The 15,873-nt window shown below is 48.9% G+C and overlaps 1 protein-coding gene and 15 non-coding genes across 16 annotated transcripts; all 16 read left to right on the forward strand.

Moving 5' to 3' along the window:
- Window positions 1-83: 83 nt before the first annotated feature.
- Window positions 84-157, forward strand: TRNAN-GUU (transfer RNA asparagine (anticodon GUU)). The gene has a single exon. It is a non-coding gene; the product is annotated as a tRNA-Asn (tRNA).
- A 222-nt stretch (window positions 158-379) lies between these two features.
- TRNAN-GUU (transfer RNA asparagine (anticodon GUU)) lies at window positions 380-453 on the forward strand. The gene has a single exon. It is a non-coding gene; the product is annotated as a tRNA-Asn (tRNA).
- A 222-nt stretch (window positions 454-675) lies between these two features.
- On the forward strand, window positions 676-749 carry TRNAN-GUU (transfer RNA asparagine (anticodon GUU)). Its single transcript has one exon. It is a non-coding gene; the product is annotated as a tRNA-Asn (tRNA).
- A 222-nt stretch (window positions 750-971) lies between these two features.
- Window positions 972-1,045, forward strand: TRNAN-GUU (transfer RNA asparagine (anticodon GUU)). Its single transcript has one exon. It is a non-coding gene; the product is annotated as a tRNA-Asn (tRNA).
- Window positions 1,046-1,267: 222 nt separating this feature from the next.
- Window positions 1,268-1,341, forward strand: TRNAN-GUU (transfer RNA asparagine (anticodon GUU)). The gene has a single exon. It is a non-coding gene; the product is annotated as a tRNA-Asn (tRNA).
- A 223-nt stretch (window positions 1,342-1,564) lies between these two features.
- TRNAN-GUU (transfer RNA asparagine (anticodon GUU)) lies at window positions 1,565-1,638 on the forward strand. The gene has a single exon. It is a non-coding gene; the product is annotated as a tRNA-Asn (tRNA).
- A 222-nt stretch (window positions 1,639-1,860) lies between these two features.
- Window positions 1,861-1,934, forward strand: TRNAN-GUU (transfer RNA asparagine (anticodon GUU)). Its single transcript has one exon. It is a non-coding gene; the product is annotated as a tRNA-Asn (tRNA).
- A 223-nt stretch (window positions 1,935-2,157) lies between these two features.
- TRNAN-GUU (transfer RNA asparagine (anticodon GUU)) lies at window positions 2,158-2,231 on the forward strand. The gene has a single exon. It is a non-coding gene; the product is annotated as a tRNA-Asn (tRNA).
- Window positions 2,232-2,454: 223 nt separating this feature from the next.
- TRNAN-GUU (transfer RNA asparagine (anticodon GUU)) lies at window positions 2,455-2,528 on the forward strand. The gene has a single exon. It is a non-coding gene; the product is annotated as a tRNA-Asn (tRNA).
- A 222-nt stretch (window positions 2,529-2,750) lies between these two features.
- Window positions 2,751-2,824, forward strand: TRNAN-GUU (transfer RNA asparagine (anticodon GUU)). Its single transcript has one exon. It is a non-coding gene; the product is annotated as a tRNA-Asn (tRNA).
- Window positions 2,825-3,046: 222 nt separating this feature from the next.
- TRNAN-GUU (transfer RNA asparagine (anticodon GUU)) lies at window positions 3,047-3,120 on the forward strand. The gene has a single exon. It is a non-coding gene; the product is annotated as a tRNA-Asn (tRNA).
- Window positions 3,121-3,342: 222 nt separating this feature from the next.
- TRNAN-GUU (transfer RNA asparagine (anticodon GUU)) lies at window positions 3,343-3,416 on the forward strand. The gene has a single exon. It is a non-coding gene; the product is annotated as a tRNA-Asn (tRNA).
- A 222-nt stretch (window positions 3,417-3,638) lies between these two features.
- TRNAN-GUU (transfer RNA asparagine (anticodon GUU)) lies at window positions 3,639-3,712 on the forward strand. Its single transcript has one exon. It is a non-coding gene; the product is annotated as a tRNA-Asn (tRNA).
- Window positions 3,713-3,934: 222 nt separating this feature from the next.
- TRNAN-GUU (transfer RNA asparagine (anticodon GUU)) lies at window positions 3,935-4,008 on the forward strand. Its single transcript has one exon. It is a non-coding gene; the product is annotated as a tRNA-Asn (tRNA).
- Window positions 4,009-4,230: 222 nt separating this feature from the next.
- On the forward strand, window positions 4,231-4,304 carry TRNAN-GUU (transfer RNA asparagine (anticodon GUU)). Its single transcript has one exon. It is a non-coding gene; the product is annotated as a tRNA-Asn (tRNA).
- A 6,019-nt stretch (window positions 4,305-10,323) lies between these two features.
- On the forward strand, window positions 10,324-13,854 carry LOC146183434 (uncharacterized). Its single transcript, XM_084609120.1, has one exon. It carries the CDS (start codon window positions 10,351-10,353, stop codon window positions 11,572-11,574), a length of 1,224 nt encoding a protein of 407 aa, XP_084465246.1. The 5' UTR covers window positions 10,324-10,350; the 3' UTR covers window positions 11,575-13,854.
- Window positions 13,855-15,873: the final 2,019 nt, after the last annotated feature.

The raw sequence follows: 15,873 nt of genomic DNA on the forward strand, positions 1-15,873 counted from the left end.
TATATTATTCCTTTGTTCCTGTTGTTTTGTTTTCCAGTGCGTTGTATTTGTGTCAAAGTCAGGCAATAAAGAAAAAAAAAAAAGCCTCCGTGGCGCAATCGGCTAGCGCGTTCGGCTGTTAACCGAAAGGTTGGAGGTTCGAGTCCTCCCGGTGGCGGCATTTTTTGGTTCTAGCTGTAGTGTAGTTTGTCCCTGAACAGCAAAACAAGTTTGGTTATTGTAGAGAAACACACTAATTGACATTTTGCTTTGTTGCTGTATTCTCGTGCATTAAATAAAAAAAAATACTTCATGAAACACTAAACGCCCTAGCTATTTGAAGCTTTCCGAGTGAGTTGTTAGCTAGAGAAGCTTTCTTCTTGGCATACCCCCCGACCCGGCCTCCGTGGCGCAATCGGCTAGCGCGTTCGGCTGTTAACCGAAAGGTTGGAGGTTCGAGTCCTCCCGGTGGCGGCATTTTTTGGTTCTAGCTGTAGTGTAGTTTGTTCCTGAACAGCAAAACAAGTTTGGTTATTGTAGAGAAACACACTAATTGACATTTTGCTTTGTTGCTGTATTCTCGTGCATTAAATAAAAAAAAATACTTCATGAAACACTAAACGCCCTAGCTATTTGAAGCTTTACGTGTGTGTTGTTAGCTAGAGAAGCTTTCTTCTTGGCATACCCCCCGACCCGGCCTCCGTGGCGCAATCGGCTAGCGCGTTCGGCTGTTAACCGAAAGGTTGGAGGTTCGAGTCCTCCCGGTGGCGGCATTTTTTGGTTCTAGCTGTAGTGTAGTTTGTTCCTGAACAGCAAAACAAGTTTGGTTATTGTAGAGAAACACACTAATTGACATTTTGCTTTGTTGCTGTATTCTCGTGCATTAAATAAAAAAAAATACTTCATGAAACACTAAACGCCCTAGCTATTTGAAGCTTTACGTGTGTGTTGTTAGCTAGAGAAGCTTTCTTCTTGGCATACCCCCCGACCCGGCCTCCGTGGCGCAATCGGCTAGCGCGTTCGGCTGTTAACCGAAAGGTTGGAGGTTCGAGTCCTCCCGGTGGCGGCATTTTTTGGTTCTAGCTGTAGTGTAGTTTGTCCCTGAACAGCAAAACAAGTTTGGTTATTGTAGAGAAACACACTAATTGACATTTTGCTTTGTTGCTGTATTCTCGTGCATTAAATAAAAAAAAATACTTCATGAAACACTAAACGCCCTAGCTATTTGAAGCTTTACGTGTGTGTTGTTAGCTAGAGAAGCTTTCTTCTTGGCATACCCCCCGACCCGGCCTCCGTGGCGCAATCGGCTAGCGCGTTCGGCTGTTAACCGAAAGGTTGGAGGTTCGAGTCCTCCCGGTGGCGGCATTTTATGGTTCTAGCTGTAGTGTAGTTTGTTCCTGAACAGCAAAACAAGTTTGGTTATTGTAGAGAAACAAACTAATTGACATTTTGCTTTGTTGCTGTATTCTCGTGCATTAAATAAAAAAAAAATACTTCATGAAACACTAAACGCCCTAGCTATTTGAAGCTTTACGTGTGTGTTGTTAGCTAGAGAAGCTTTCTTCTTGGCATACCCCCCGACCCGGCCTCCGTGGCGCAATCGGCTAGCGCGTTCGGCTGTTAACCGAAAGGTTGGAGGTTCGAGTCCTCCCGGTGGCGGCATTTTTTGGTTCTAGCTGTAGTGTAGTTTGTTCCTGAACAGCAAAACAAGTTTGGTTATTGTAGAGAAACAAACTAATTGACATTTTGCTTTGTTGCTGTATTCTCGTGCATTAAATAAAAAAAAATACTTCATGAAACACTAAACGCCCTAGCTATTTGAAGCTTTACGTGTGTGTTGTTAGCTAGAGAAGCTTTCTTCTTGGCATACCCCCCGACCCGGCCTCCGTGGCGCAATCGGCTAGCGCGTTCGGCTGTTAACCGAAAGGTTGGAGGTTCGAGTCCTCCCGGTGGCGGCATTTTTTGGTTCTAGCTGTAGTGTAGTTTGTTCCTGAACAGCAAAACAAGTTTGGTTATTGTAGAGAAACAAACTAATTGACATTTTGCTTTGTTGCTGTATTCTCGTGCATTAAATAAAAAAAAAATACTTCATGAAACACTAAACGCCCTAGCTATTTGAAGCTTTACGTGTGTGTTGTTAGCTAGAGAAGCTTTCTTCTTGGCATACCCCCCGACCCGGCCTCCGTGGCGCAATCGGCTAGCGCGTTCGGCTGTTAACCGAAAGGTTGGAGGTTCGAGTCCTCCCGGTGGCGGCATTTTTTGGTTCTAGCTGTAGTGTAGTTTGTTCCTGAACAGCAAAACAAGTTTGGTTATTGTAGAGAAACAAACTAATTGACATTTTGCTTTGTTGCTGTATTCTCGTGCATTAAATAAAAAAAAAATACTTCATGAAACACTAAACGCCCTAGCTATTTGAAGCTTTCCGAGTGAGTTGTTAGCTAGAGAAGCTTTCTTCTTGGCATACCCCCCGACCCGGCCTCCGTGGCGCAATCGGCTAGCGCGTTCGGCTGTTAACCGAAAGGTTGGAGGTTCGAGTCCTCCCGGTGGCGGCATTTTTTGGTTCTAGCTGTAGTGTAGTTTGTCCCTGAACAGCAAAACAAGTTTGGTTATTGTAGAGAAACACACTAATTGACATTTTGCTTTGTTGCTGTATTCTCGTGCATTAAATAAAAAAAAATACTTCATGAAACACTAAACGCCCTAGCTATTTGAAGCTTTCCGAGTGAGTTGTTAGCTAGAGAAGCTTTCTTCTTGGCATACCCCCCGACCCGGCCTCCGTGGCGCAATCGGCTAGCGCGTTCGGCTGTTAACCGAAAGGTTGGAGGTTCGAGTCCTCCCGGTGGCGGCATTTTTTGGTTCTAGCTGTAGTGTAGTTTGTCCCTGAACAGCAAAACAAGTTTGGTTATTGTAGAGAAACACACTAATTGACATTTTGCTTTGTTGCTGTATTCTCGTGCATTAAATAAAAAAAAATACTTCATGAAACACTAAACGCCCTAGCTATTTGAAGCTTTACGTGTGTGTTGTTAGCTAGAGAAGCATTCTTCTTGGCATACCCCCCGACCCGGCCTCCGTGGCGCAATCGGCTAGCGCGTTCGGCTGTTAACCGAAAGGTTGGAGGTTCGAGTCCTCCCGGTGGCGGCATTTTTTGGTTCTAGCTGTAGTGTAGTTTGTTCCTGAACAGCAAAACAAGTTTGGTTATTGTAGAGAAACACACTAATTGACATTTTGCTTTGTTGCTGTATTCTCGTGCATTAAATAAAAAAAAATACTTCATGAAACACTAAACGCCCTAGCTATTTGAAGCTTTACGTGTGTGTTGTTAGCTAGAGAAGCATTCTTCTTGGCATACCCCCCGACCCGGCCTCCGTGGCGCAATCGGCTAGCGCGTTCGGCTGTTAACCGAAAGGTTGGAGGTTCGAGTCCTCCCGGTGGCGGCATTTTTTGGTTCTAGCTGTAGTGTAGTTTGTCCCTGAACAGCAAAACAAGTTTGGTTATTGTAGAGAAACACACTAATTGACATTTTGCTTTGTTGCTGTATTCTCGTGCATTAAATAAAAAAAAATACTTCATGAAACACTAAACGCCCTAGCTATTTGAAGCTTTACGTGTGTGTTGTTAGCTAGAGAAGCATTCTTCTTGGCATACCCCCCGACCCGGCCTCCGTGGCGCAATCGGCTAGCGCGTTCGGCTGTTAACCGAAAGGTTGGAGGTTCGAGTCCTCCCGGTGGCGGCATTTTTTGGTTCTAGCTGTAGTGTAGTTTGTCCCTGAACAGCAAAACAAGTTTGGTTATTGTAGAGAAACACACTAATTGACATTTTGCTTTGTTGCTGTATTCTCGTGCATTAAATAAAAAAAAATACTTCATGAAACACTAAACGCCCTAGCTATTTGAAGCTTTACGTGTGTGTTGTTAGCTAGAGAAGCATTCTTCTTGGCATACCCCCCGACCCGGCCTCCGTGGCGCAATCGGCTAGCGCGTTCGGCTGTTAACCGAAAGGTTGGAGGTTCGAGTCCTCCCGGTGGCGGCATTTTTTGGTTCTAGCTGTAGTGTAGTTTGTCCCTGAACAGCAAAACAAGTTTGGTTATTGTAGAGAAACACACTAATTGACATTTTGCTTTGTTGCTGTATTCTCGTGCATTAAATAAAAAAAAATACTTCATGAAACACTAAACGCCCTAGCTATTTGAAGCTTTACGTGTGTGTTGTTAGCTAGAGAAGCTTTCTTCTTGGCATACCCCCCGACCCGGCCTCCGTGGCGCAATCGGCTAGCGCGTTCGGCTGTTAACCGAAAGGTTGGAGGTTCGAGTCCTCCCGGTGGCGGCATTTTTTGGTTCTAGCTGTAGTGTAGTTTGTTCCTGAACAGCAAAACAAGTTTGGTTATTGTAGAGAAACAAACTAATTGACATTTTGCTTTGTTGCTGTATTCTCGTGCATTAAATAAAAAAAAATACTTCATGAAACACTAAACGCCCTAGCTATTTGAAGCTTTACGTGTGTGTTGTTAGCTAGAGAAGCTTTCTTCTTGGCATACCCCCCGACCCGGCCTCCGTGGCGCAATCGGCTAGCGCGTTCGGCTGATTGATTGAATGTCCTTTATTGAATGGGAAGGCTCATGGCCATGGATGGGGATAAAGGGGAGTAGACATAATCTTCATTGTTTATTTAGGTCGTCACTCGAATCACATTGCTCTAACCAGGCCACTAAGCGAGCCATACTTGGCAAATATCATCTGTGTGTTTGCATCAGTTTCTAGAAGGGAACGGTAGTTCAGGCGGTAGGGTTCGATCTCGGGGCGTCCAGTAGAAAAAGCAGGGCATTCCCAAAGTAAATGAGATATGCCGCCGCAGGTTAGAGTCGTACAGTGGGGGCACGTAATCATTTTCTCTTTATACTGACGCCAGCGGGCCAGAATACGTGGCGTGTAAGCCGCATGGGCGATGAGCTTATTCAAAAAGACTTCTTGACTTCGGGTGAGGTGGGTTCTTCTCGTAAAAGCTGGGTCTGGTGTGGCCACCTGCATGCGATGCTGACTGAGGCTACGAAGACTGGTCCGAGTATAGTGCATAAGGGCAAGAGAAGGGGTGAGTTGCCCGCCCAAGGTCGAATAAGGATGAAGCAAGGGGGGTGGGGAAGTAAATGTGGGCATCCCACCTGCCAAGGCAGCCGCGGCGTGTGCCGCCGCATTGCCCCCTGATTCGTCCGAGTGACCTGGGGTCCAGTGAATAGCGACAGTTCTGGTCGCGAGTTGGTGGCGTTTAAGGAGGCGCTGTATAGCCGTAGCTGTTGCATCTTGTGAACCCGGAGTAGCGATTTCCTTGTAAGCTTCAAAGGAATCAGTAAGAATACGTAGTGACCCAGTTCCGGTGCAAGGCACTCCTGACAAGGCTCCCCAAATCGCGAGGAGTTCAGCGTGAAGAGGGGTACCCTGAGGTAGATGGCAGGCATAAGCGCCTGAAAGGGAAGGGTTGTCATCGCATACCCAGGCCATAGATGCGAATTCGCTTGTAATGGATGCGTCGGTGTATATGTCAGTCGTATCGGGGATTCGCTCTTGTCGCTGATGGGCAGCTAGGAGCTCCCGGGGAATGACAAAATCGCGGTTTATAGGTCGGCGATGGACGCGTGTGACTACTGGCATCTCCCAAGGGGGAAGTGATGCATATAGGGCTGGTGTTTTGTCGTTACGCTGTTCATCCCAGGCCAGCAGGCGACGCCCCTGGACAGTGTTCTCTAGACATATTCGATGACGCGTCTGTGACTCGGTAACGATGGTAGTGAGCGGTGGAAGAGCGGCCAAACGCTCAAGTTCGGCTATAGGAGTGTGCTTAGGTAGACCGGTAATAGTGCGTAGTGTAGCGCGATGAAGGCGTTCGACCTTAGCGAAGTCAGCCTTCGACAGTTGGAGGACCGGTGTACCATAGAGGATTTTTCCGACCGCCGCTGCTCTGGCCATCGCACGGCAGGCATGCTGCCGCGCACCGCCGTGCCGGTTGGACAGGCGACGAATAGTATGCAGCAGTGCTGGCCAAAGGCGTTGTAACTGACGAACCCATTTCTGGGGGCTGTTGCAGCTTGATATGGGCAAGCCAAGAATGCGGATTTGCCCATTTGAGGAGGTGATGGTGTTGCCTCCGATGTGAAGATGGATCTGCATACTGGGGTTGGTTTTATGTTTTCCGTCGATACTAATCAATTCTGTTTTATGTGGTGCGAGTTCGAGGCCAATTTTGGTTAGTGTATCTTCAAGACAAAGAAGGGCCGCCTGAAGTTCAGTCTCCATAGAATATTTGTCTACGTAATCCGCTGCCTCAGTCCAGACGGTAATATCATCGGCATATATAGCGAATCTTGCGCTTGTGCTGATTTCCAGATTCTCGGCGACGCGTGTCATGGCCAAGTTGAACAATATGGGTCCGAGAATGGAGCCCTGAGGTACACCCCTATCCAAGTAATAGGTTTTGGGCACCCATCCCGGAGCTTTGCCATGTAGCTGAATGGGTCTAGATGTCAAAAAATTGCGGATCCAGATTTGGGCACGATTACTAGGAAAGCCTTTGGCGAGTTCCTCCAGGATAACCTCATGGCGAACATTGTCAAAAGCTTTGTGTATATCGACAGCCAGGAGATAGTCAGGTAGCGTTTTACGATGAGCTCTATTCAGAACTCTTCGCAAAAGCCAAAGGCAGTTATGCGTTCCAAGGTTAGGGCGGAAGCCGGCTTGAGCTGGATGAAATCCAGGACTGACGTATTCAATGTAGTGACTAATCCGGGTATGCAGCAGGCGCTCGATGAGTTTACAGAGATGTGAAGTCAGTGCAATTGGACGCAAATTACTAGGAAGTCGAGGGTTTTTGCCAGGTTTAAGGATAGGAAGAATAAGAGAAAGCTTGAGGTTATCCGGTACCGTTCCGGTCTCCCAGTAAGAATTAATGATGTCGAGAAGGGCATCCTGGGCTGCCGAGTCGAGATTGCTAAGCTCCTGCCAACTAACTCGGTCGTGCCCGGGTGTGGCGCGAGCTCGGCCTCTTCCGAGGGCTGCTTGCAGTTCTCCCTTTGAGAATGGGCGATCCAGGTCTGGATCAGGGTTTCCGACTGGGAAAATGGAAACTGCTGGTGTAGGCATTAGGCTGGCGTGTGGGAAAAAGGTGCGTATAACTTCATCTTCAACATCAGCCGGGTTGCCATTGAGAAGGAGATCGGCGAGAGGTGGTGCCCCGCGTGCCTTGCCATTTAGGCCACGAAAGATGCGCCAAAGTTGTGATAGGCCCGGTACTTGTCCAAGACGGTCGCATGTAGAGTGCCAAGCCTCACTTTGCAGGTGAAGCTGGTATGCCCGGATAAGCTTGAATTGTCGTCGAAGAAGCACGAGATCTTTGTGACGTTTTCCGCGTGTCCGAAAACGTTGCGTGAGGTGATCTGCGCGACGCCAAAGGTTAGCCAGGTGAGCATCCATGCCAACTGTGGAATCGTCACAGGGGATATATTCGAGAGCTTGAGTGCGGGCATCTCGGAGCACAGACAGAAAGGAGTCAATATCTGAGAAGGGGGTCGTAGTATTAGCACGAAACTTGTCCCAGTTGAAAAACGAACGTGTTGTCCGAACGCGAAGACATTTACGATTGAGAGTGAGCAAGATGGGCAAGTGATCACTACCCCAAGAATTAGAAAGGACTTCCCAGCGCCGAAGAAGACGTGGTGATGAGAATGTAAGGTCCAGTGTAGTGTCTGCTTGAGAGGGATGGAGACCGATACGGGTCGGCACGTTAGGTTCGTTGCACAGGGTAAGAAGAGTTTGATCAAGGGCGTCATATAGGTGTTTACCACGTTGGTTAGGCTGAGATGAGCTCCAGGCTGCGTGATGTGCGTTGAAATCTCCGCCAATAAGAATAGGATAAGGGTGTGCTGCGTTTTCAAGGTCAGGGAGCCAGGAACAGGGTTCTGCCATGACGTTACCTGGCCGGAAATAGGCCGATGCTACGACGAAAGGTTTTTGGCCAGGGGGGAAGATTTTTACTGCAACAATCTCACGAGTGGAAGAGCAAAGGGATTGAAGCGAGAGCTGAGTGGAAGGACAATCGTTTCGGATTAAGACGGCCGCCTGTCCCTCTGAACGGCCGTTTTTATGTTGGATAGTAGGTGTCTGGTAAGTGCAGTAACCAGGAATTTTACAAGGACCGCGCGTTTCTTGAAGAAGTATGAAAAGAGGACGGCGCTGAGGCACAAATGTACGAAGGGTAGGACCGTTCTGATTGAAGCTTCTGCAGTTCCATTGAATCCCATGAGCCATAGTGCTCATGAAAGGGGCACAGATTTACGGCGCTTACTATCGTCTGTGAGTGTGGTACGTTGGAACTCCTCAAACATAGTCTGCAGATGGCTCTGCATGGAAGTGAGGGCAGCAGTAAGAGTTGCATTAACTTCCTTTCGCAGAGTTTCTTCCAGCTTCTGTGTCTCTTGGGCGCGTTCCTGTCGGATTAGCCCGAGCATGTGGGTATAGGCGGAATCAGACGCTGTGACCGGTTGCGGCCGGCGGGTAGGCGAACGGCTTTTGCGGCCCTTCTGTGAGCGGCTGCGTTGCGGAGTCTGGGAACGAGTTCGGGTGTCCATTGTTATCTTGTCCTTAGTTATCATCTCCCGGAGGCGCTGATTTTCCTGGCGTAGTTCAGATATTTCTGCTCTGAGGCTCTCAATGACCTCGGCTAAACCTGGAAAAGAGGTCTTTTCAGCATATGATACATGTTTGGAGACAGTATGTGAGGATGTCACCTGATGCGTATTCGGATCATCCGACTCCTTAGGTGCCGATTTGTCGACAGGCTTTGCATAAGCTCGAGCCGGGCACTGGGCACTCAGGGCGATATGCGTGGAAGCGCCGCAGGCTACGCAATGAGGAAACTGCTTGCAGCCGGGGTCCTCAGGGTGCGGGTTCTTACCGCAATCCCGACAAACGGCGGGAAACGAGCAGTATTTGGCTACATGGCCGATGCGGTGACAGTTATAACATGCGACTGGGCGCGGGCGGTATTCACGGATTCGTGTAATCTCGTAGTCGAATACTAGCCGAGAAGGTAATGCGTCTGATGCGAAGGTCAGAAGTAGCAAATTTGTCTTGCCGAGCATGCGTATGTCTGTGATTTCAGCTGTCTCGCAGCGCAGATGTGCCATGATATAGTCCATCGTGAGGCCTTCTCTAATTCTGATCACACCTCGCGTGCTGCCAACCGCAGGCTGCTTCAGTGGGGACGTGTCCACAACGAACGCTTGGACAGAATCCCGCGTTCGCGCGATTAAACGGGTCAATGTACACAGCTTCTTGAAATGCTCAGCGTCCCTGACAGTTATGCGGATGCAGTTAGCAGCAGAATCAAAGCGGAGAATGGCCATATCCGAAAAATACTGAGACGGAGCGCTTTGCTCTATTGCGTTGGTAATAGCCTGTTTCGGGATGTTTGTGACATGCACTTTGTTAAGTGCCCTGATCAGAACAGTGAAATGAGGACGACTCACCCGTTCTGTGTGCAAACGTTGTGGGGACACTTGACGCTTGCGATAGGTTGAAGTCATGCTGCATCCTGTAGTTGTCTTAACCTGAGCAGGAGGGCTTGCAGAGACTGTCACAGCTGCGGCATCCATTTCCTCGTGCACTGTCGGCAATAGCGGGTAATCAACGCTCCCTGTAGCTTGTGGCGTTTGTGGCGTCGGAGGCACCGTTCGGCTGGATGCGAAGTACGGCGCCGCGTCCATCTTTTCATGCCCCGCCGGTAAGAGCGGGTAATCACAACTTCTCGTAACTTGGCTTGACTGTGGGGTTGTAGTCGGTGTAACCTGTGGCGTTTGTGGTGTCGGAGTCAGGGTTTGGCTGGATACGTAGTATGGCGCAGCATCCATCTGCTCGTGACCCGCCGGTAATGGCGGATAATCGGAACGCCTTGTAACTTGGCTTGACTGTGGGGTCGTAGTCGGTGGTTGGCACGGAGTGAAGGTCGCCGGGCGTAAAATTTTGAAGGTCACATCTTCCGGATGCGCTGTGGCGGCAGCGCCGCCCGGCTGTGGCCCGGGAGCAGCCGTGGTCGTGGTGGGCCCTGAGGGCGTCAATTAGGCTTAGCCCGTCAGAAACGCTAGTCCTTGAAAGCTTCGAATTGAACAGCGAGCCGAAAATAAAATTGTTGCAAACAGGTGCCGAACACCTTCACTGACCGTTTCGAGTGGGTTCAGGCCATATCGGGTCTAAAATCCACATACACAATTCGAAAAACACGGAGCCGAGGTGAACCGCGTCAGCTCGCTCTCAAGGCGGATTAGAATCCACAAAGAAATAACATGCCCATTCTACTTCCGGCCACCACCGTGTACGGACGCGGAATCATGTGCTCCGACGGAGCGGCGATTGCGGCTTTTACCGGCCGCGGAAACAGGATCTCAGATAGCGAAGACAGCGATTATCAGCTTATTCTGCCTCAGCTGCCAACCGGACGCATCGTTCAGAACACCGTGTTTTTGCACGGCGACGTGCGAGCAAGGCCCTACAGGGTTGAAGATTTACGAGATGCACTCTTGCCTACAGGCTTACTGCCGGATGTGGTGGCCCTGGGAGCCTACCAGGTTAACCACGTTTGGGCAGTCACCCTTAAAGGTTCCGAGGCTATAAAACGGCTGCTTGGTGTGAAGGAGCTAATGGTGAAGAGGCGACGCTGTGTTATCATCGACCCGCAGGAACAGCAGGTGAAGCTGAAGCTTCACTGGCTATTGCATGGAGTGGCGGACGAGGACGTCCGGTCCGCACTCGCGGCCTTTGGGACTGTAATGGATGTCAGACGAGAGCGCTGGCGAGTGCAGGGTGTGAGTGACAAGGGCTCCACAACAAGGTCAGTGCTTTTAAAGCTGAAGAACGGCATGAAAATAGAAGACCTGCCGCACCAGTTACGGGTCGGTGGTGAACTGGCACTAGTTGTCGCACCTGGTCGCCCGATGCAGTGCCTGCGATGCCATGGCTCGGGCCACGTGAGAAGAGAGTGCAAGGTGCCGCGTTGCTCGATCTGCAGGCGATTTGGGCATGAGGACTCGCAGTGCGTCCGTACCTACGCCGCGGCAACGAGAACGGCGGCGAGTGATGACACCGAGCACCTCATGGACGAGGTTGAGGCGGAGGACGCTGCGGAGGGGACTGGTGAGATAGCGACTGCTTCGGGAGCAGAAATGCCTCTCCTTAGCGAAGGAGCCCAGGATAAAAGCACGGACAGGGCAAGTGAAATGGTGGAAAACCCATCATCGGCAGCGTCGGACATCAACGAAGATGGATCCAGTCAAGCGCAGCAGCCAGCAGCAGTGAAGGGTCAGGAGCCCCCAGGCAATGGCAATGTAAGTTCAGTGGGTGCCGGAACTGCAACTAAACGCCCCCACGACGCAGCCGGCGATCTCGACGACATGCCGTATACAAGCAGTGTGGACGAGCCGCCTGTGAAAGCGGTGCAGGGTCGGCGGTCGTCCTTCAAGCCGCGACCTAACATCGCAGCGGAACGAAAACCTGTCGACAAGCCACCCCCGCCGAAAAGCGAGACCGGCCAGCCGGGCGGCTCCGGAGGCGTCTAGCGGCTTGCTAGACGTTAAAGGTAAGCACCATGCTCCTGGGCCTACCTCATGATTAGAGCAACAATGGCACCTGAACCGTCTCTAAGTGTAGCCACGTTGAATGTCAGAGGACTAGCGAGCAAAAGAAAACAAAGTCAATTGTATCGGCTGATAACAGATAATGACATTGACGTACTAGCTGTTCAGGAGACAAAAGTCGAGGGAGAAGAGGAGACTGGGAGCATGGTGCTGCGTTTTACCTCAAGGTACTACGCTGTGGTTAGCCACGCTGTTGGGTTGTCGGCAGGATGCGTACTCTTTGTCAAAAAGTTACCGGGTCTTACTGCGCAGAGCATCACATCAGGGTCCTCTGGAAGACTCGTTATTTGTGATTTTAGTTATTGCCAAAGAGAATATCGGGTTATTTGCATATACGCACCAAATGCAGTGGATGAGAGATATAATTTTTTCGCTATGGTTCAGCAATATGTGGACCCTGAAAAATGCCTCATTATTTTGGGGGACTATAACTGTGTACTGAATTCTACAGACAAAACCAGCGGCACGGCTTTCCGAGATAAGAGCACAGATTTATTAGCCGATATTGTTACCGCAGCCGAGTTAATCGACGTGGCCGAAGTCCTAGAGAGTGGACAGGCAGTGAAGTACACTCATTTCCAGGGGACAAGCCACGCACGCCTAGACCGGGTTTATGTAGCACTCGACTTGATCTCAAAATGCCGCACTTACACCGTGCTACCGCTGTGTTTTACTGACCACTGTCTGGTTAAGTGCGTAATAGGAACAAAGAAAGAAGTTAGGAAGTTTGCTTGGGATATGTGGAAAATGAACGTTAAGCTTCTCAACGACGAATATTTTGTAGCAAAAGTGACAGAAGAAACCAACAGAATAAATATGAACGATTACTGTAAGGTGGGACAACAGTGGGAACTATGCAAAGAGCAAATCAAAATCACAGCGATTGATAGGGCCAGTTCGATTCGATTTCACGAAAAAATTAAAGAAAACGAACTGCAGAAAACACTAAAGATGTTAATAACAGAGGAATGCAAAAAGCCAGGCGTTTTCAAAGATGACGTGAGGATTATTAAACAGCAATTACAGCTGATCGAAGAGGAGCGTTATCGGGGCGCGCTGGTGCGAGCTAGAACAAATGCACTAAAAGCGGGCGAAGTACCTACGAAGCGGGCTTTAGGTTTGGAAAAAACGAACGGCCAACGAAACCACGTATGCGAGATAGAGCGGAACGGCGTTGTGGTGTCAGATAACGACGGCATTGGGCGAGAGTTCTTTGAGCATTATCAGGCGTTATTCGCGTTTCATGAAGCTGACTTGGAAGGTTTCAAAAAGATGTTTCTGGGTCAGATGCCGCGACTGGCCGACGAGGTAAAAGAAGTTTTGGAGCGGCCAATAACCGAAAGAGAAGTGTGCCGAGCAATTGAAAACTTGAACGACGGAAAGTCGCCTGGGCCCGATGGCTTGAGTGCCGCGTTCTACAAGTTTTTCAAAGATAAGTTGTCTGCAGTGCTTACAGCTGTATTCAATGAGGCATACCAACTGAAAGAATTACCACCGTCATATAGTACATCACATACTGTTCTCATACCAAAAACTGACGATACAGAAAGACTTCGCCTTGTAACGAGTTACAGGCCCATCTCTTTAACCAATGTTGACTATAAAATATTCATGAAAGTCTTAGCAGCTAGGCTCCAGACAGTGATTAAGGACATAGTAGGGTGCCACCAGACATGTGGAATCAAGGGAAGGTCTATAGTAAGCAACATACACAAGATGCGGTGCGTGCTTGAGTGCTGTGATGTCATGCAATCTGGCGTCGCGGTTTTGCAGCTCGACCTAGAGAAGGCCTTTGACTGTGTATCACATGTTATCCTGTTCGCCATTCTTGACCATATTAATGTCGGTTCGGTTATCAGAGAGGGTGCGGTCATGGCGTACAGGAGTTGCTCAACGCGGCTTATTGTAAACAAGTCACTGGGGGCCCCCATTGCCATGCAGCGTGCGGTACGCCAAGGCTGCCCCATCAGCCCACTTTTATTTTGTCTGTACATCGAATCACTATGCTTGACTATTATTAAAAATGATTCTGTTCACGGTTTTCGACTCCAAGCTGCCGAAGTGAAGCTCTTAGCATATGCCGACGACGTCGCAGTGTGTTGTATTGATAGAGAAAGTATTATAGCAGTGGTCGAAGAGGTAAAATGTTTTCGGGACATCACAGGGAGTTTGATCAATTGGGAAAAATGCCTGGGATTTTGGCATGGAATGGGCGTCAACCCCAGACACGTTTGCAGGCGTAACGTGGGTGAAGACCCCAGTGAAGTACCTGGGTGTCCCTCTGCAATTCTACGAAAGCAATGATGGCCTCTGGAGAAGCCAGGCGCATGAAATACGTGAGAAAGCAGACAGATGGAAGGGGGTTCCTCTCTCGTTTTTTGCCAAGGCAACTGTGTGTAATCTTTTTTTTATAAGCAAATTATGGTATCTAATGCAGGTTTTGCATTGCTCGCGGCTAAATGTGCAAAAGCTGCACAGAGTGTTTGCCACCTTTATTTGGGCATCGCAGTGGGAAAGGTGCAGCCGAACAAATTTGTTCAGAAAGGTGGAGGACGGCGGTCTTGGTCTGGCGCACCTCTTTGTGCGACAGCTTATTAACAGGTTTCTGTTTTTTCGGGACACAAAAGACTCTTTCTTACGAACGGTGTGCCAAATGAGATTAAGACGGGCGTTGCCAAACTTTGTGATCGGCACGAATGAAATGCCAGGGCCAATTAAGGGCTTTTTCAAGGAGGTGGTGATGAGCGTATGTTTCTTGACAGTACGATTTTCCAACGATTATTTGTCTGCGGTGAAAAGGAAAACACTGTACAAAGATGTGTGCGACAGCATACTTCCTGTACCGATGTACAGAGCCATGCACAGTGGAGAGCCGGGCCAGAATGTGTTAAAACGGGTGAAGAAAATGCAGGTGACACCAGGCATGAAGTCCTTTTTTTTTAAACTTCATACTGAAACACTTCCAGTCAAAACATTCCTTGAACAACGAGGTTTTTTCTTGCCATGGGGAACTAACTGTCTAATCTGCAAGATACCCGAAACTATAGATCATGTTTTTCTTCACTGCTGGGAAGGAGTGTATTTCTGGGATGTTCTGCAGAGAACAGTGAAAAAGGATTTCCCTCTAGATCCACACGGGATCAGATATTTGGCGACAGATAACGAAGATGGTTTTCCTTTCGATCTCGTAATGTTGGCTGGCCTCCACTCTGTATGGCGCTCCCGCATGGCCGGCTTCTATTGTGATCCTGATGCGAGGCCTGCACGGTTGTATTTTCGGGAGAGCATTTCCCGCTTCGTGGAGGTGCAGAAGACACTTGAATGTGTGCCGCAGTGGCTGCCAAGGCTGGAAGCCTTGGCAGGCCTAAGGGAATTTTAAGTGACAATGTCAGTACAAAACTGACAGCGTTTCCTTTTTTGTTCCACGTCTTGCCTGTGTTTGTATATAGTGTATCGTGATGTACTGAATTGGTTGTCGGAGCCCGGCAATAAAGAAAAAAAAAAAAAAAAAGAAATAACATGCTCTGATAACTCTTGTCCGCCCCATGTGCTGTTAACCGAAAGGTTGGAGGTTCGAGTCCTCCCGGTGCCGGCATTTTTCGGTTCTAGCTGTAGTGTAGTTTGTCCCTGAGCAGCAAAACAAGTTTGGTTATTGTAGAGAAACACACTAATTGACATTTTGCTTTGTTGCTGTATTCCCGTGCATTAAATAAAAAAAAATGCTTCATGAAACACTAAACGCCCTAGCTATTTGAAGCTTTCCGAGTGTGTTGTTAGCTAGAGAAGCTTTCTTCTTGGCATACCCTCCGACCCGGCCTCCGTGGCGCAATCGGCTAGCGCGTTCTGCTGTTAACCGAAAGGTTGGAGGTTCGAGTCCTCCCGGTGCCGGCATTTTTCGGTTCTAGCTGTAGTGTAGTTTGTCCCTGAACAGCAAATCAAGTTTGGTTATTGTAGAGAAACACACTAATTGACATTTTGCTTTGTTGCTGTATTCCCGTGCATTAAATAAAAAAAAAATGCTTCATGAAACACTAAACGCCCTAGCTATTTGAAGCTTTCCGAGTGTGTTGTTAGCTAGAGAAGCTTTCTTCTTGGCATACCCTCCGACCCGGCCTCCGTGGCGCAATCGGCTAGCGCGTTCTGCTGTTAACCGAAAGGTTGGAGGTTCGAGTCCTCCCGGTGCCGGCATTTTTCGGTTCTAGCTGTAGTGTAGTTTGTCCC

The sequence above is a fragment of the Amblyomma maculatum genome, chromosome 7, assembly GCF_055883805.1.
Source record: "Amblyomma maculatum isolate TAMU_Amacu chromosome 7, ASM5588380v1, whole genome shotgun sequence".
NCBI classification, from domain to species: Eukaryota; Metazoa; Arthropoda; class Arachnida; order Ixodida; family Ixodidae; genus Amblyomma; species Amblyomma maculatum.